Source organism: Sorex araneus, chromosome 6 (assembly GCF_027595985.1).
Source record: "Sorex araneus isolate mSorAra2 chromosome 6, mSorAra2.pri, whole genome shotgun sequence".
Lineage (NCBI taxonomy): Eukaryota > Metazoa > Chordata > Mammalia > Eulipotyphla > Soricidae > Sorex > Sorex araneus.
In genome coordinates, this window is record NC_073307.1 from 147414607 (window position 1) to 147432032 (window position 17426).

Genomic DNA, 17426 nt, shown 5'->3' on the forward strand with positions numbered 1-17426 from the left:
ACAGCCTGCCCGGACAGTGACACTGTCCCTCACGGTGACACCCTCTGTCCCTGCAGACCGCCTTCTCCGACTTCCTGATGGGCAGCTCCAAGGATTTGGCCAAGCACATCCGTGTCGTGGTGAGCAGGCAGCAGGGACACGGGGACGGGAGGACGGGTGGCCAGGGGGACCTGCCCAGCGAACCCCACACATACTTCTGTTCCTGCCTTCAGTGTGACGGGGTGGACCTGACTCCCAAAATCCAGGACCTGAAGCCCCAATGCATTGTTTTCCTGAACATCCCCAGGTGAGATGAGACACCACCCAACCGCCCACCCGACCCAGTGTCCCCTTGCTGTGCCCACCCGGGGCTGTGCGTGAAGCCCCACCACCCCCTCCCCCAGGTACTGTGCAGGCACCATGCCCTGGGGCCACCCCGGCGAACATCACGATTTTGAGCCCCAGCGGCACGACGACGGCTACCTCGAGGTCATCGGCTTCACCATGACGTCCCTGGTGAGGAGCGTCCTTCTCTGGCCCGTGCACCCAGTGCAGTCACCCTCCCTGCCCCTTTCCTTCCTGTGTGGGTGTTCCCGGCCACCGGGCCCTGACCCCTGCTCTTCACCCCGCAGGCCGCGCTGCAGGTGGGCGGGCATGGGGAGCGGCTGACGCAGTGCCAGGAGGTGCTGCTCACCACGGGCAAGGCCATCCCGGTGCAGGTGGACGGCGAGCCCTGCCGCCTGGCGGCCTCCCGCATCCGCATCGCCCTGCGCAACCAGGCCACCATGGTGCAGAAGGCCAAGCGGCGCAACGCGGGGCCCCTGCGCAGCGAGTAGGTGCCACCTGACCCGGGAAGGGGCCCTGGGTAGGGGCGCCGGGAGCCGGGCCAGGCAGAGGCCCACTCACCGCGCCTGCCCCCCGCCACCTCTCCGCAGCCAGCAGCCCGTGCCCGAGCAGCTGCGGATCCAGGTGAGCCGGGTCAGCATGCACGACTACGAGGCGCTGCACTATGACAAGGAACAGCTCAAGGAGGCCTGTGAGTGGGCGGGACCGGGCCGGCAGGGGCGGGGCAGAGGCGGGGCCCCGGGCACAGGCCGCTCACGGGCTCCCTCTGTCGGCAGCCGTGCCGCTGGGCACTGTGGTGGTTCCGGGAGACAGCGACCTGGAGCTCTGTCGCACCCACATAGAGAGGCTGCAGCAGGTGAGCTGGGCGGGCGGGGTCCTGCCGGGTGCCACGCTGGGCTGGGCCTCAGGCTCCCCAGCCCCGGCATGAGCCCCTGCATCTTCCCACAGGAGCCTGAAGGGGCTGGAGCCAAGTCCCCCGTGTGCCAGAAGCTGTCCCCCAAGTGGTGCTTCCTGGACGGTGAGTGGCTCTGAAGGGTTAACTGCGGGCAGCCCCGCTACCTGCGTGGGCACAGCAGGAAGTCTGGGCCCGGCCAGGTCTGAGCCAACTCCCCTTACCCCCCCACAGCCACCACCGCCAGCCGCTTCTACAGGATCGACCGGGCACAGGTGAGCCCCGGGGACTGGGGTCCTCAGGGAGGGCCCAGAGAAGGCTGCAGGGTAGAAGGGCAGGAGGAGGCCTTGAAGTCTGAATGCCGTCCAGGAGATGCTAGAAAAGGCCCCTCTGGCCAGGGCAGGCCAGGCTGCTGCAAAGGCGGGGCTGGGTGGGGCTGGCAAGCTGGGGGGGCCCTTGGTGCAGGTTCAGGGGGTAACCAGCGCCACTTGCTGGCTGCTGCCTGTTAGCACACCCCTGTGGTGGGGGCATCTCGAGGTTGGCAGGCCTGACCCACTGCCCATCCCGTCCCCTAGGAACACCTCAACTATGTGACTGAGATTGCACAGGACGAGATTTACATCCTGGACCCTGAGCTGCTGGGGGCATCGGCGCAGCCTGACCTCCCCACCCCCACCTCCCCGCTGCCCACCTCGCCCTGTTCTCCCACACCCCGGTGAGCCCCGCTGGCCGTCACAGCTCACCCAGTACACAGACCCCACTCGCCCCTGTCACCCAGCTCGCTGGTCTCTTTGTTATTTGGGTTTGTCTTTTGGGTCCTCCCTGGTGGTGCTCAGGGGGTAGTACTGGCTCTGAACTCGGGAATCACTCTGTGCCGTGCTTGGGTGACCATTTGGGGCGTCCGGGGGTTGAACCAGAGGGCCGGCTGTGTGCAAGGCAAACACCTCCCTCACTGTACTATCGCTCTGGCCCTCCAGCCGCTGGTCTGGGCCCCCCCCAGCCCCCCCCCCCCCGCCACCAGCCCTCTGCCGCCCGCAGGCCCCATCATCTCCCCTGAGCCTGTAGCTCTCGAACTTCCTGGCCCACAGGCCTTGCACCCCGTCTTTCCTGGTCAGCAGCCTCAGCCTGTGTCTGACTCTCATCTTTCCATCACCACCCACCAGACTCACCTCTCGGGTCTCCGTGGCCTTGCTTGCTCCCCTCTGAACTTGTCTTTGTTGCCCGGAACACTCCCCTCCTGGGGACCCCAAGCTGCTGCTTGCGCCTGCTGTACTTGACGTCGTGCACAGGCACTTCTGAAATGGAGTCACCCCATTTCTTCCTTGGCTCGGCTCCCATCTAGAATGGCAGCTGGGGGCAGGCCACTGGCTCCTGTGCACTGAAGCAGGAACAAGCCCTTGGCCCCTCAAAGACTCTTAATAGGAGCCCAGGGCACAGGCTCCCCCACAATGGTACAGGGGTGAGGTGTTTGCTTTGAACGTGGCCAGTCCCTGACCTATGCCCAGCACCACCTACGGTCCTCCCGAGCCACCAGGAATGACCCCTAAGCACCATCACGCATGGCCCAAGGGAAAAAGAATCAAGGGGTGCTGATTCTCACCCCCTTCTCCTGCTCTGTCTGCAGGTCACGGCCAGGTGGTGACGCGCCCCCTAGAGGTGAGGCCTCCCTTACAGGGTCTAGTCACTGTAGGGGATGGAGGTGGTGGAGAGGGTGGTGCCTTCCCTGACTGGACGGTCCAGGGCCCCCTTTACCCCAGCTCGGGCCTACACTGGTCCCAGCACAGGCTGGGCCTCCAGCCCCAGTGTAACAGGCTCTCCCGGCAGGTGAGGAGCTGGTCGAGGCTGCCCAGAGGAATGACTTCTGCAAGGTACAAGCTCCAGGGTATCCCCCCAGGTCCAGGAGAGTGGGACCCCTACAGGGTCCCGGGGGTAGCCCTGGGGGTAGCCACATCCTGTCTTGGCCCTGTCCCTTTCCTGATCACAGTCCGGGATCCTTTGCTGCTACTTGCTGGCTTGGCTGGCCTGTCTGGGCAAGTCCGCAGTCCCCGGGGCCGGCGAAGCTTATCCACGGCCCCTCCTGGGAGGCCCGGAAAGTCTCCTCGCGCCAGGGAAGCAGGGAGGGAGGGACACGACAGGCAGTGTGGGTCGGGGGGTGCGGCTAAGGCCCTGAGAAACCTCAGCCCTGCCCTGTGTCCCCTCCGGCAGCTCCAGGAGCTGCACCGAGCTGGGGGCGACCTCCTCTACCGGGATGAGCGGGGCCGCACCCTCCTGCACCACGCGGTCGGCAGCGGCAGCAAGGAGGTGGTCCGTTACCTGCTGGAGCACGGTGAGTGCGCCCGGCCCGCAGGAAGAGGGGTTGCCTCAGGGAGAGAGGGCGCACCCCTCTGACCCCTTCCTCTTCTCCAGCCCCCACAGAGATCCTTGACGCCGTGGAGGAAAAGTGAGTATCAGCCTCGCCGCACCCTCGGTACGCCCCAGAGACACAGTCTGCACCTCCCTCTGTGATCCTTTTGGCCCAAACTTCTGGGAGGGTGCAGAGGGACTGGAGGGCCGCCCCCCTGACCCTTGTGCCCCCAGCGGGGAGACCTGTCTGCACCAGGCGGCGGCCCTGGGCCAGCGCACCATTTGTCACTACATCGTGGAAGCTGGGGCCTCTCTCATGAAGACGGACCAGCAGGTGAGTGAGCCCAGGTGGGCCCAGCTGGGGGCCCCCCTGATTCAGCCCGCCCAGCCCCTGGGCACGCCCCTGCCCTCTCCCCAGCTGATGGCACCCCCTCTCCGCTGCAGGGAGACACGCCCCGGCAGCGGGCTGAGAAGGCCCAGGACTCGGAGCTGGCGGCCTACCTGGAGAAGCGGCAGCATTACCAGATGGTGCAGCGCGAGGACCAGGAGACGGCGGTGTAGCGGAGCCCCACGCCCACCTCACTGCCACATTCCAGCAGGACGGCCCGGGGGGACCCTGCTCCAGGGAAGGAGCCCCGGGCTGCACCCTGAGGAGCTGCTCGGACCCGGGCTCCATTGTGGAGAGCTGGGACAGTTTTACCTGCTCCAGCAACTCCCCGTCCCCCGAGGCCCCGACCAGACCAAGAGGCTCCCAGGAACCGGAAATCGGACTGAGCCCGAGAGGGGCTCCAAGGAGCCTGGAGACCCGGAGGCGGAGGGGCGGAGGTCCGAGGAGGGGCGGAGGTCCCCGGAGGGAGCTTCCCAAGAACCCAGCCCCGGCGCCCCTCAGCGCCCCGACCCCGCCCTGCAGGGCTTCTGCCAGCCTGCAGCCCGGCCTGCCAGCTGACCTGCTTGGCCCCCACCCGGGCGACCCCCTCCTGTACCCAGTCATTTCATCGGGGACTGTGTGGCCTGGGTGGGGTGGGGTTCTCCCAGTGACATGTTTACAGCTGGGTGTGACTCAGTAAATGGACTTTTTTCCTTTCGGCCATTCTGATTTTTTGTGGGGGGAGATCTAACAAGCGGGGGCAACTGGGGTGGGGGAGGGGGGTAAACTGGTCTGTCCGCGGGGAGGGGGCATGAGAGCCCAAGGGCCCAAACCCTTTGCTGAGGTCCTGGCTCGAGCAGGGTGGAGCCCGGGGCCTGCCCAGGGCCTGACCTCTGCTCAGCCGCGGGGGGGAGGAGCCGGCTTCCCGCTTCCCGCTGGGACAACAATGAAAGCGAAAGAGGAGGCGGGGGCCGGGCCGGCTTGCGCCCCGCGCCCCGGGCAGCCTCTCTCCAGGCCCCAGGGCTCCGGCTCAGAGGTCGGGGTCGGGGTGTGCGCCTGCAACTTCGACGGCTCCGACGCCCCGAATCCGGACCCGTGGGCCTCTCTGTCCCCCCCCCACGCCGCCCCGCGCCTTCTCCGGGGTCCTAGTCCCGGGCTCCCCGGCTCGGCCCGAGTGTCTCCCGCACTCCAGGTGCAGTGATCCGAGGGGGGGGAGGGGGGCGGCACTTAGGCTCCTCTAAACCAAGGGGCACCGAGGGCCAAGCAGGGCGCGCGGGGTGGGTCTCGACGGGATTGGGCGCCCCCGGAGCCACAGCCGCGCCTGCATCCGTCCTCCTGGTCCCCCACGAAGGCTCCGCGTGCGGGAAGGAGCGCGGGCATCCAGCAAGGACAGGGTAGCCGCGGGGACGGAGAACCGGAGCTTCTCCAGGGGCCGCGCTTGGGGGGCTGGGGCCGGGCGGAGGCTCGAAGCCAGGGGAGCGAGGTTCGAAAGACAGGGCGCCGGGAGAACCGGGCGTCCGAGGGCGGAGGGCACCGGCGGGGCTGCGGCGGGAAGCCCCGCGCGAGCGGAGGCGGGGACGCCGGGGTCGGGGGGCGGCGCGGGTTGGAGGGGAGGGGGCGGGTCCCTCCTCGAGGGGGGTGGGGGCAGGCGGGAAGGGGGCGGGGGCCCATGTGACCGGCTCAGACCGGTTCTGGAGACAAAAGGGGCCGCGGCGGCCGAAGCGGGACGGGCCCAGCGCGGGAGGGAGCGAAGTAGCTCGGGCAGCGAGCAGAGTGAGCGCGCGGGGCCCCGGGAGGCGCCCGTCGGGCGGCTGCTGCTGACCCGGGGGCCCGTGGGGGGTGGGGTCGGAGCTGCGTCCTGCGCTCCGGGCACCGCCGGGGAGTCGCCTCGGACCCGTGCACGCCGGCCCCGTGGCGCGGGATCGGCCGGAGCACCGTAGCGACCTGGGGGCTAGGGGGCCCGGGAAGCGGGGGCGGGAGGTGCGTCCGCGCGGACCCCCGCGGGGAGGCGGCGACTGGGGGCGCTGACCCCACTCTCCCTCCAGGATGCAGCTCCGAGGCGTCCTCCTCGTCGCCCTCCTCACCCTGCTGGCGCTCACCTCCACGGCCGCCAAGAAGAAAGGTGAAAAGGGGGGCGGCGGAGGGCAGGTGAGCCCCCCCCTCCCCGCCGGGCCTCAGCGACGGGCTCCTGGAAGTTCCCAACGCGCTTTCCCGTTACAGACAAAGTGAAGAAGGGCGGCCCCGGGGGCGAGTGTGCCGAGTGGACCTGGGGGCCCTGCACCCCCAGCAGCAAGGATTGCGGCGTGGGCTTCCGCGAGGGGACCTGCGGGTCGCAGACCCAGCGCCTGCGCTGCCGGGTGCCCTGCAACTGGAAGAAGGAGTTTGGAGGTGAGGTGGGGCGCGGCCGCCCGGGGAGGGGGTGGGGGCTAGGCTAGGCTGCCGGGCCCTCAGCCCCTCACCCCCGCGCGCTCTCGCACCAGCCGACTGCAAATACAAGTTTGAGAACTGGGGCGCGTGCGACGGGGGCAGCGGCACCAAGGCCCGCCAAGGCACGCTGAAGAAGGCGCGGTACAATGCGCAGTGCCAGGAGACCATCCGCGTGACCAAACCCTGCACCCCCAAGACCAAAGCCAAGGCCAAAGGTCAGCCAAATGGGAGGGGGTCGAAGCGACAGCCTCGCCACGCACACCTGTGGGAGGCGGGATCCTGGAGTTGGGTCTTGGAGTTAAGAGAGTTTGGAGGGGCACCTGCCCGTCGGGCGCTAAGAAGTGCTCGGGGAGGTGGGATCCTGGGACACCTCGTCCCCCACTCCGCCCCCTCCCCCCAATGTCTCTCTGAGATGGGGCAGATGCCCCGGGAAGGGGCCGCTTTGTCATCGCCAGCCCGAGGCGCTTCTTCCTCCCGCCACTTCCCCTAGTCTGGCCTCCCGGCTGCTTGCCCAGAGGCTAGTCCACCCCTTCTGGCGTGCGGAGGCGCCTCGTTCTGGGCAGCTGGGACGCTCGGTTCGCGCCCCCATTGGAACCGGGAGGTTTGTGATCCCCAGGGGGCGCCTGGGAAGTGCGGGGAGTCGGTGGGCATCATGGCTGCCCCAGCCCGCCGCCTGCCGGTCAGCGCCGAGCGCCACTAGGGGGCAGGGCAGGGCTCGGGCTCCCGCGGCGCGGGGAGGGGGCTCCCTGGGGCGGGGGAGGGGGAGGGGAGCCTGCTAAAGCCGCGTTTCTTGTTTTACAGCCAAGAAGGGGAAGGGGAAGGAGTAGCGGCCAGGCCCGGATGCCCGCCCCATGGAACCCACCAGTGCCTTCCGTCTGCTGTTAGCTTTATCAATCGTCCCGTCCGCTTCCCCGCCCCTGCCCCCAAGTGCCCAGAGTGGGGAGACCCAAGGGATCAGGGGAGGGGGGAGCCGAGGACTTGGTCTCCCCCCGTGGGATTCGGTTCCCCAAACCCCCTTTGTTCTCCCCCCAGAGATGCCATTCCTAGGAAACAAATAAACCAAACCATGTTGTTCCCAATAAAAGCTCTTGTTTTAATATATAAAAGCCCCTTCCCAGGGAATTTGCTGTGGTGGTTTGTTGGGGACAGGAGGATGTGGGGGTGGGGGCGGGACTTTCAGGGCCGGGACCTCAGCGCTGAGCTCCCCGGAGCTCTCTGATGGAGATTTCTTTCAGGGTCCACCCCCCTGCCCCCCTCGACTGGCCTCTGAAAGTGCTCACCCCCAGTCAAATCTCCTAAGCCTTTCCCTTGCATCTCCAGAGGCCACGGGCCGGGAGTGGGAAGGAACCGGAAAAGAACCCGGAAGATTTGGGCGTGGACGCCCCGAGCCAGAGCCTCACCTGGCCAAAGGTCTTGAATCCAGGCCACTGCCAATCCAATCCCGGGTTCTGTCCACTGGCTGGCGAGACAAGGGCTTTGCTTGCCTCCCCACCCTCAGCCCCCGTGAGTCAGGCCGCGTTCTCTCCCGGGTGTCCCCGCCTCAGCCGGTTCTGCCAAGACTCGGGCACACAGGAACAGTGAATATCCATCTCAGGGATCAGGACCAGCACGCACGCAGGAACAATAAATACCCATTTTAGGGACTGGCCCTCTGGTGGGGGAGGGGAGGGGCCCCACGCGGGCCACTCCCTGAGCGGGGCTGGGTTTGGGGGGGTAGCCTTGGGACCCAGTCTGCTGGCGGCCTGCACCCCCACCCCCAAATCAGAGCCTGAGTAGCTGCAGTGAAGGGGGTGTCTGTCCTGGAGGTGGATTTGGGACGAGGGTTAGCCTACATGCGGGGTGCGGGGGGGACAGAAAGCACCGGTGACAGCAGAATGGGGAACCCTGACGCCTCCAGGTACAGATCTATGCCCTCCCTTTCTGCAGTCATGCTGGTGGGGCAGGTGACCGCACAGGCCTGTGACCCACCCCCCAGTGCCCTCCTCCCTAAGGCAGGCTGGCAGGGGTGGCCCAGTGTCCCAACCCTTCTCGGGCCCCCGCGCCAAGCCTGAGCCTTGAGAGAAGGGCTCCCGGTGACCTCAGTTCTCTCCAGCGACCATGAGCTCGGGCGCTGCCCCCCCCACGGGTCTCTCCCTGGTGGTCCCCGGCGCTCGGCCGCCAGCCGCTCCTCGGGCAGCCTGGCGCCTACCTGGCGGTGCCGATGTTGCGGTACTGGCACAGCAGCAGGTGCCGGAAGGTCTTTTTGAAGGTGGCGTTGCAGAGCGCGTAGCAGGCGGGGTTGATGGTGCTGTTGACGTAGCACAGCCAGTAGCCGATGGACCACATTGTTTCGGGGATGCAGCTCCGGCAGAAGGTATTCACCAGGACCATGACATTGTAGGGCGTCCAGGTGAGAATGAAGGCCAGCAGGATGGCGAAGATGGTCCGTGTCACCTTGCGCTCCCGGGCCGCCATCTGTCGCTTCTTGCGTACCTGGTTGCGGGCGATGCTGGCAAACTTGCGGGCCACGTTGGCCGCCGGGCGCATGCCGGCGGGCGTGGCCGGCACGATCTCGATGGCCGTCACGCACTCGTTGCCCGTCTGCTTCGTCACGATCTGGATTTTGGACCATTTGGAGGTGGGGTGGATGGCCCGGGGCTGGAGTGGGGGTGCGGGTGTGGCGGGCGTGGTGGCCTCTGTGGTGGACAGCTCCGTGAGGGGTCGCTCCTTGGTGTTCTGGGTGGCACTGCCTGAGCTGGACTCATTGGAAGTGTCCTTGTCCGCCACGGGGCGCGGCGGGGGTGGCAGCGCCGGCGGAGGGGCCTCTTCCAGCTTCCCATTGCGCATCTCCTCTCGGGCCGCGACCCCGGGCGGGGGTTTCTTGATGCTCTGCTTCATCAGGGGGCTCTTGAGGAAAGCCAGCGTCTTGGCCTTCTTCTCCTTGGGGCCTTCGGGCCGGTGCTTGTGGACCCGGCTGCGGCTGGCCAGCGAGATGTGGATGTACAGTACCGTCATGATGATGACAGGCAGGTAGAAGGCGGCGATGGCCGTGCCGAAGGTCACCGCCGGGTTGGACAGGAACTGGATGAAGCACTGGTTGTTGGGCACGGTCCGCTTACCCACCACAAACTGCCAGAACAAGATGGCGGGTGCCCAGAGCACGAAGGACAGGACCCAGGCGGCCGCGATCATAAGACCAGCCATCTTGGTGGTGCGCCGGGCCGGGTAGGTGAGGGGCTTGGTGACGCAGAAGTAGCGGTCGAAGCTGATGATGAGCAGGTTCATGACCGAGGCGTTGCTCACCACGTAGTCCAGGGCCAGCCACAGGTCACAGACCACGGCACCCAGGGGCCAGTAGCCCTTGATGATGTACACGGTGTAGAGGTTCATGGAGAAGGCGCCGATGATGAGGTCGGCGCAGGCCAGGCTGAACAGGAAGTAGTTGTTGACGGTCTGCAGCTGCCTGTTGACCTTGATGGACAGCATCACCAGGATGTTGCCCACCACGGTCACCAGGCTCAGCGAGCCCGTCACCGTGGCAATGAAGACCATCTCCACCGTCTCGTAGCGGTTCTGGGCTGTCACCAGGCGCACAGACTGGTTCCCTGTGCTGCCGTTGTCTGGGGTGAAGTTTGCCATCTTGCTGAGCAAGGAGGTGGGTGGCTGGTGCCTGGAGGAGGAAGAAGACAGAGGTGACTTGGGGAGAAGGCGTGGAGGGAAATTTTGATGGGATAGATTGGATTTGCCAGGCCGGGGCAAGGTACAGCGGGTAAGAAATTTGCCTTGCGTGCAGCCCACCCAGGTTCAATCCCCCAATGCCCCATATGGTCCCCCGAGCCAGCCAGCAGTGATTCCTGAGCACAGAGCCAGGAGTAACCCCTGAACACCACCAAGTGTGGCCAAAATAAATAAACTGGAGTTGCTCCTGAGAACTCGGTCCCGTGCCCCCACTCATGGCTTCTCCTCTCCCTTTCTGAGTGTTGCTGTTCATTCACCTTGGGCCCACTAACACTAGTGCCATTCTGGGCTCTGGGTGCTGGGGTTGCAGAAGCCGGGGAAACACATAGTGAGACAGACATACACAGGAGCAACAAGAGAGTGTGTTGAAGCAAACAAGCCGGGTGATGGCTGAGTGGCTGAGTCACACACCAGGCAGACAGGGAGGCCTCCGTGCTGGGGACTGGAGGACGCAGTCCTGGGATGAACCGGATGGTGCCCTGGTCCAGGGCTGGGGCTAGAGGCAGGTGAGGCCTCACAGCATATCTGTGTGGAGGCCAGGAATTAGGGGGACAGTGCACATGGTCCCAGAGATCATCACTCATCACTGACTCCTTCATTCATTCATTCTCCATCTTGGTCTTTTCTTAGTTTTCTTGGGGGTTCACGTGGCAGTGCTCAGGAGGTCACGGGTACTGAGAATGGAACCAAGGACTCTTGCATGCAAAGCCTGTGCTCCCATTCATCGAGCTATCTTGCTGCTGCACTCCCCTTTCGAATCCTCCTCTTGCTTCTTCTTCTTCTTCTTCTTCTTCTTCTTCTTCTTCTTCTTCTTCTTCTTCTTCTTCTTCTTCTTCTTCTTCTTCTTCTTCTTCTTCTTCTTCTTCCTCTTCCTCTTCCTCTTCCTCTTCCTCTTCTTCTTCTTCTTCTTCTTCTTCTTCTTCTTCTTCTTCTTCTTCTTCTTCTTCTTCTTTTACATTTTTAGCATGCTTGGGGGTGCAGAAGACCTCTCCTATGATACTCAGGGAAACATGGGGTGCCAGGGATTAAAACTGAGGCTCCTGGTTGGAGAGATAGTATAGCAGGTAGGGTGTCTGCCCCCAGCATGACATATGATCCCTTGAGCCCTGGAGGAGCAATCCTAGAGCACAGACAGGAATAAGCCCTGAGTATCACTGGATATGGGCTGAAAAAAAAAAAAAAACTGGGGCTCCTGTTTTTTTTTTCTTTTTGGGTCACACCCAGCAATGCACAGGGGTTACTCCTGGCTTTTCACTCAGGAATTACTCCTGGCGGTGCTTGGGGGACCATATGGGATGCCGGGGATCGAACCCAGGTCGGCCGCGTGCAAGGCAAATGCCCTACCCACTGTGCTATCGCTTTGGCCCCTGGGGCTCCTGTTTTGAGCATTTCCCTGGCTCCTACCTGGGCTAGACCAAAGACAAGAACTGGATAGCAACACACAGGTACTGTCCCCCAACTCTTTTTTTTTCTTTTTGGGTCACACCTGGCGATGCACAGGGGTTACTCCTGGCTCTGCACTCAGGAATTACCCCTGGCCATGCTCAGGGGACCATATGGGATGCTGGGATTCGAACCCGGGTCGGCCGCGTGCAAGGCAAACGCCCTACCCGCTGTGCTATCGCTCCAACTCCTGTCCCCCAACTCTTTATGTGTCAACCTCACAGCAAGCCTAGGGCACAGAACTATCACCACTTACAGAGGAGTAAACTGAGGCACAGAGATGTTCCATAACCTGACCCTGGTCCCACAGCTCCTTGACAGCTTGTCCAGGAACTAAAGCCCCACCTGAAACAGTGACACCCTTGGGAGAAGTGTCCCCCTGACCCCCAACCCATCTCAATAGGGTCAGAGAAAATGAAATTGAATTATCCCTGCTCTCCAGGAAAGAGGACGAAAGCCATGTGGAGAAGCTTAAGGAGTACACATTGCCGCAGTGTCCCCTCACTCCTGGCCCGGGTTGCCCACAAGGGCCTGAGAGGCGTGAGACTCCAGCCCCTCTTCGGAGGGTGGCCACACAGGGCCGCCAGAGGGAGGGAGTGTCCTTAGAGGAGGGGCTGCGCCAGGGAGAGAACCCTAAGGGGGCTGCAGACCCATCAGGACATGCTCACCGGGGATCTCCCAAGTGCAGACCTGCCCCCAGCCCCACACTTCCTCCCACCCTGCTCCCCTTCCTCTCCTCCCCCTCTTCCTCTCCTGGCAGCGTGAGGAGCCCACGCCCAGCGCGCACTGTGCCAGGGCAGCCGCGGCCCAGCCTCCTTCACACCCGCCAACACGCGCCCGTTACACACGCACACGGCCCCACTGGGCGCGCTGTCATCTACGCAATCGCGTGCGTCTGTTTGTGAGAGCAAGAGAGGGCGAGGCCGCTGCACAGGAAGGAGCCTCGCGAGGACCCCAGGGGTCTCGCTGCTCGTCAGAGACCAGTTAACTTGCCTCCCCCTGAAGCAGAGAGGGGGCTCCTTTTCAGAAGCAGCCCCTGGGCAGCGGGGTCCTGCCACTCAGCTCCGTCTCCATGCACAAGAGGCTAGAGTCAAGGCTAGGGTGACACCTTTCTTCACCAAGTCTGGCTGCAGCCCCCCTCGTTCCCCAATCCACTGTCACCCACACAGAGGGCAGCCTCCTGGCTCCGCTACCAACCAGTTTTGCCAGTCCCAAATCCCTGGCTTCACGGTGGTCCAACTCCAAGGTCACAAATGAGTCAAGGGCAAAAGCCCAGCTGGAAGGGGCTCAGACAGGTTCCCTTCCAGCTCGGAACTCCTTCCATAGGGAACGTAGAGCAGGGGGCACCTTGGGACTGGGAGTGGCAGACCCGGCGCCAAGGGCTGCCCTTCGTGGGGGCACAGGCAAGGCAGGGGGACTGAGTGGTCAGGAGCCCCAGGGAAACTCTCCTGAAGCCAGCGAGATCAGCACCCTGGGGTTGGAGGGGCTGAACATGCAAGCAGAGAACAGTGCTTGTTTATTGAGTGGTAGCTATGAGTCAGGATTCCCTCGGAGCTTTTTATATAGATTATCGGGTTGAATGCCGACAAGCACCCGAAAAGGCAGGTACTATTAGTATCCTCGGGGCTCAGATGTGAGCAGTCTCTTACAGATGAGGCTGATGTTAATTAACTTGCCCCGAGTCATCTTCTTTGTAAGCAGGGGCGGGACAGGACAGAATTAGAACCCCAGAGCCTCCTTCTAAACCCCCATCCTCCAAGGCTTCCAAGCTCAGCTCCTGCAGCACACAGCCAGGGCTGGACCTGGGAGGTGGGTGTCAGGGTCCTTCCCATTCCCTGGTGCTGTCCCCACTCTGCCTTCCTAGAAAAGAGGGACCCCCTTGTCTCCCCTGCAGAATCTTCTTCCCACATTCAGGCTGCTGGTTGGTACCATTCTGGATAGCCGTGGGAGCCAATAGCAGGCAGGACGGACAAGAGTGGCCCAGGGCTCCCTTCTCTTCCCAATAAACTTCCTGGACCCTTGGGAGTCTCCCGCGTTTAGAGGGAGGCACCTCTGGCAGGTTTCCGGGGTTCCAGGCCCCAGGGAGCTGGAGAGCCGAGCAGCCGCCTCCCAGGGCTGGACGCACCACTAGGTGGCAATGTCGGTCCCCTGGTGCCAATTCCGGACCTCATCAGGCGGCGGCTCTGCATCACCGCCCCCAACTCCGGAAAGCCCAAAGGAGGCCCCAGGCCGGGCCTCCCCGGAGAGAGGAGGGGGTGCGCTCCAGGTCCCGCCGGGGAGCTACCCTGAGCTCGGCGTGCGCGGGGTTCAGGGGTGGGAAAGTTTAGGGCGCTGGGATTCACCCGGCCCCGACGAGGAACCTGTGGGCGGGAAGGCGAGTGCGAGTTCTGTTTGTGTGTGATTATTGGGGAGCTCGAGTAGAAGCGAGTAGCTGTCAGCATGCGCGTGTGCGCCCGGCCACGCCTGGATACCAGTGCGCCCGGAGCGCGTGAGCATGCCCGCGCCGCGGGGGACACGTGCCCAGGCCCGCGTGTGCGTGCCGAAGGTGCGGCGGCCCGGCCGGTGCACACAGATTCCGGAGGTTCCAGTACCTGGAAGCTGGTGCACGCGACCAAAACGCAGGGCCCGCCACGTTCCACATGTCCCCGGCAGGAGACGAGCGCGGAGAAAGGTCGGGCGGGTCGTGGGCGTCAGGGCCAAGGCGACTGCGGGAGGAGAAGGGTCGCGGGCGGGCGGACCAGGACAGGCCACAGTCGGGGACGCCTCATCTCCCTCCATCAACCTCCCCACTCCCCCTCCCCGCCCAGCCCACATTGCCAGGCGCCGTCTGGGCCGAGTGCCCCGTGGTGCCCGGGGACCGCGCTGAGTGACCTAGTCCCGGCTTCGAGCTGACTTCTGTCGGGGTCCCGCTGCCGAGCCCGGTGCGGCCGTGTGGGACATTCCTGTTCGGCTTCTTGTCCCGACTGCGCGGGACCGCGAGCGCGCTCCCAACCCGCTGGCGGGAGAATGCGAGCAGCATCCCCAGAACACGGTCGCCCAGCTGGGGTTTAGGTCCCTGGAGTCTAATATTCTCCCCTCTGCGCCTTCCCTCTACACCATGCACCCGCGGGAGGGGCGCCACGGCCCCAGGGGACGCCCCCTGTTCTGAAGCCCTGGCCTAAGATGAGCCTCGAGAGCAGCTTGGGAGTTAATCTTGGGACCACCTGCAGGCTACTCCCCATCTCAGGCGAGGTCCGTGCGCTTTGGGGTGACCCGCCCTCCCCCACCCCCCAGCACGCATCTCCTCGGGGCGTGGGCACCGCGCTTTCCTGGATTCTCGAGGTCCCCTCCCCCTTCACCCCCCCCCCCCCCCGCAAACCCCTTTCCGGGAGGATTTGGGGCTGTGCTCCGGACACGCTGGGGCGGGGGATTGGGGTGCGTGTGCCCGTCTTAGGCGTTGACTCTTGGACTCAGGGAAGGCGTGGGGAGTGGGGGACCCGGACGCTGTCCCAGGGCCGGGAGAGGACCCCGGGACTTCAGGGCAGAGAAAACAGCCCTGGGAATGTGGACCCCGCACCGCGCCCGACTCTAACGCACCCGGCTCGGTCTTGGCCCAGAATTTCCGCCGCAGCTTGGAGCCCGGGCAGCCGCGGGGGGCCGTCCTGGAGGTGGTGGGGGGAGGGAAGACGGGCAGGCACAAGGGTGCTTTTCCGTCGGGGTTCAAGGTCGCTGATGGAGGACTCTGGGGACCGGGAACCGGAGTGGGCCGGCTACGCCGAGGGGCTTGGGGAGGGAGGAGAGAGGCGGCGGGAAAAGGGCGCTTTGGGGCTCCAGCGCGCGGCGCCCTGCAGAGCTGCTAGCCTGAGGGTTGAAGTGCGGGTCCCGGTCCCGCCCCGACGGCGGCTGCCCCTGGCTCTGCGGGGGCTGTGGGCGGGCACACCCCCCGACCTCCTGAATGTCCGCTCCTTCCCGGCGGCGGAACCTGGAGCAGCTTGCGAAGGGGCGCCGGGCCTGCCTTCCAGCTGGGATCCTCGCCGCCCGGCCCTGGGTGCAGCAACCCCGCTGCGCTCGCCCCTGAAGGAGCCTGGGCCGAGTCCGGGTTGGACCCGCCTCCGGGGAGCCCCGGAGGGTTCGGGGCACCCCGCGTCCTTCTCGCCCAGTTGCGGCCCCCGCCCCCGCGCCGCCGCGGAGTCACTTACCAGACACCTCCGCCCCGCTCCCCTCGCGCCGGACAGACGGCGGGGCCCGGCGGGCCGGCGGGCGGGGCGGCGGCGGGTTGCGGGCCGGGGGCGGGGACGGGGTGCCGAGGGGCGGCCCCTGCTCCGCCCGCAGCTCCCTGCGCTGTGGCTCCGACTCGCGCTCACGCTCGCACTTTTCCCCGAGCCGCGTGATGTCACGGGGAGGCAGCCAATCCTGGAGGGGACGCGCCGCCCGCCCGGGGCCGGCCACCCAACGGCGCGCGCGAGGGGCACCACCCGGGGCGTCGGGGACCCCAGCGCCCAGCACCCTTCATGGGAACCGGTCGGCAGAGCGCGTTCGGGAGCGGTGGGGGACACCACCCACAGTCTCCGGTGCTGCTTTGCGGGGGGCGCTGCCCTCCTGGGAGGCTTGGGGGTGGGGTGGGGTGTCCGCGTTGTCATGGGGACGCGGCGCCCCCTCGCGGGCTGGGGAGGGAGCTGGCAGGCCCGTCTGCCTGAGCTCCCCGCCTCCGCTCCGACCGAGCACCCTGGACCCGGGTGGTGGGTCTCGCGCCCGTCCGGACCTCCCTACCTGGCCCGGCCTGGAGTTTGGGGCGCTAGTGTTTGAGGCCAGTAGGAGGCGTTAGTTTTGAGACCAGTAGGAGGTTAAGGATGCGTGGGCTGGGTCTGCCTCTGCGGTTCCGTGGGGGCCGAGGGCTGGCAATACGCAGCCTCGGGGCCGCGCGCTGCCCCGGCAGCCCGAGCTGGGGTCGCCGTCGGGGCCTGGGAAGGAGCTGGAGAGAGGAGACGGGCGGCGGGACGAGGCGCCCACCTTTGGAGCACAGCCTCCGCCCGCGCTTCCCGTCGGGTGCCCGGCTCCCGCGCTCCAGGCCCGGGGTGGGGTCCACCCCTCAGTCCTGGTCTAGGGGACAGCTACCTCGAGGGAACGCCGAGAGTCCAAGGCCACCTGGCTCCCAGGCAGAGCTGCTGCTGTCTAGGTGTCCGGGAACCGCAGTGGCCAGAGCCTCGCGACCCGGGCGTCCGCAGGACCGAGGCCGCGGTTTCAGCACCTCGGAGAGCTCCGCTTCGCCTTTACCCTCGCCGGGCTCGCGATCCGACCAGTCCCAAGCGCTTCCGCCTCCCAGACTCAGTCCTTCCCGACTCCCCAGCCCTTCCCCAGTCGGAAGCGTCCCCCAACCCCAAGCCCGGGTCCAAACCCGTCACGCCAAGCTCACCTAGCACAAAGACCAATTAACCTTAGGACGGTCTTTCTCTTGGATAAACAACTCGCGTCTCGCTGGCATCTCCCCCGCTAGGGGTGCGTGTCAGGGGGTTATGGCAGGTGGAGGCGCGGGAACGGCCTTAGAGGGGCGGGCAAGAGCTAGCGCTGAGAGCTCTTAGCATGGGGTGATAGCCAGGATGTAGATGGGGTTTGCAGAGAAGAGCTGGAGTTGGCTGTGGGAGCAGGAGTGAGGCGCCTTCAATCTCTCTTAACCTGTTCTTTTATGAATTGGGAACTGAGGTAGAGGGAGGAGGTCTCGGCCCCTCTCCCCCTTCACGGGGCAGGGAGTAGCATTGGCTTATATCACAAGAGGATGACATTCCTGCACTCCTACCACCTTGCCACATTTTTCTATGTTTCAAGAGAGTGACAGGGAAGCCAAATACAAAAGGTCAAGGCAAGATCACATTGGCTCATGCTCTTCAGGCGAAGCTGCTCTGGCTTCTCCCCGAATCCCCTACTCCAGGGCCCCTC

General features: G+C 65.3%; 3 protein-coding genes across 9 annotated transcripts in view; 2 read left to right on the forward strand and 1 right to left on the reverse strand.

The window, feature by feature from the left end:
- DGKZ (diacylglycerol kinase zeta) overlaps nucleotides 1-4644 on the forward strand; it is a 41669-nt gene extending 37025 nt beyond the window's left edge. For all 6 annotated transcript variants that reach the window (XM_055141290.1, XM_004619058.2, XM_055141291.1 and 3 more), the window contains exons 17-31: nucleotides 57-119; nucleotides 213-286; nucleotides 384-495; nucleotides 612-811; nucleotides 915-1015; nucleotides 1101-1180; nucleotides 1273-1342; nucleotides 1451-1491; nucleotides 1792-1931; nucleotides 2841-2872; nucleotides 3041-3084; nucleotides 3422-3542; nucleotides 3623-3656; nucleotides 3794-3893; nucleotides 4004-4644. In XM_055141290.1, the coding sequence (XP_054997265.1) occupies nucleotides 57-119; nucleotides 213-286; nucleotides 384-495; nucleotides 612-811; nucleotides 915-1015; nucleotides 1101-1180; nucleotides 1273-1342; nucleotides 1451-1491; nucleotides 1792-1931; nucleotides 2841-2872; nucleotides 3041-3084; nucleotides 3422-3542; nucleotides 3623-3656; nucleotides 3794-3893; nucleotides 4004-4120 (1329 nt within the window). In that variant the 3' untranslated portion in view covers nucleotides 4121-4644. The remainder of the gene's footprint in view (nucleotides 1-56; nucleotides 120-212; nucleotides 287-383; nucleotides 496-611; nucleotides 812-914; nucleotides 1016-1100; nucleotides 1181-1272; nucleotides 1343-1450; nucleotides 1492-1791; nucleotides 1932-2840; nucleotides 2873-3040; nucleotides 3085-3421; nucleotides 3543-3622; nucleotides 3657-3793; nucleotides 3894-4003) is intronic.
- Nucleotides 4645-4922: 278 nt separating this feature from the next.
- MDK (midkine) lies at nucleotides 4923-7396 on the forward strand. 2 transcript variants are annotated; one of them, XM_055143103.1, is made up of 5 exons: nucleotides 4923-5118; nucleotides 5972-6048; nucleotides 6147-6314; nucleotides 6407-6568; nucleotides 7155-7396. In XM_055143103.1, exons 2-5 carry the CDS (start codon nucleotides 5973-5975, stop codon nucleotides 7178-7180), a joined length of 432 nt encoding a protein of 143 aa, XP_054999078.1. In that variant the 5' UTR covers nucleotides 4923-5118; nucleotide 5972; the 3' UTR covers nucleotides 7181-7396. The 2 variants fall into 2 exon arrangements, with proteins under 2 accessions (XP_054999078.1, XP_004619117.2); XM_004619060.2 differs by lacking the exon at nucleotides 4923-5118 and adding an exon at nucleotides 5587-5699 and having other exon boundaries at nucleotides 7155-7392.
- An 85-nt stretch (nucleotides 7397-7481) lies between these two features.
- On the reverse strand, nucleotides 7482-15936 carry CHRM4 (cholinergic receptor muscarinic 4). Its single transcript, XM_055143102.1, has 2 exons — nucleotides 15692-15936; nucleotides 7482-10002 (listed from the first exon to the last, which is right to left on the reverse strand). The coding sequence occupies exon 2, from the start codon at nucleotides 9969-9971 to the stop codon at nucleotides 8538-8540; it is 1434 nt and encodes a 477-aa protein (XP_054999077.1). The 5' UTR covers nucleotides 9972-10002; nucleotides 15692-15936; the 3' UTR covers nucleotides 7482-8537.
- Nucleotides 15937-17426: the final 1490 nt, after the last annotated feature.

What these genes read in the sequence shown, in the direction of transcription:
- CHRM4 (XM_055143102.1), bottom strand. Translation starts at nt 9,971, where the DNA reads ATGGCAAACTTCACCCCAGACAACGGCAGCACAGGGAACCAGTCTGTG.
- MDK (XM_055143103.1), top strand. Translation starts at nt 5,973, where the DNA reads ATGCAGCTCCGAGGCGTCCTCCTCGTCGCCCTCCTCACCCTGCTGGCG. An exon ending in CACGGCCGCCAAGAAGAAAG is followed by an intron (nt 6,049 to 6,146) that starts GTGAAAAGGGGG and finishes TTCCCGTTACAG; the next exon opens with ACAAAGTGAAGAAGGGCGGC. An exon ending in CTGGAAGAAGGAGTTTGGAG is followed by an intron (nt 6,315 to 6,406) that starts GTGAGGTGGGGC and finishes CTCTCGCACCAG; the next exon opens with CCGACTGCAAATACAAGTTT.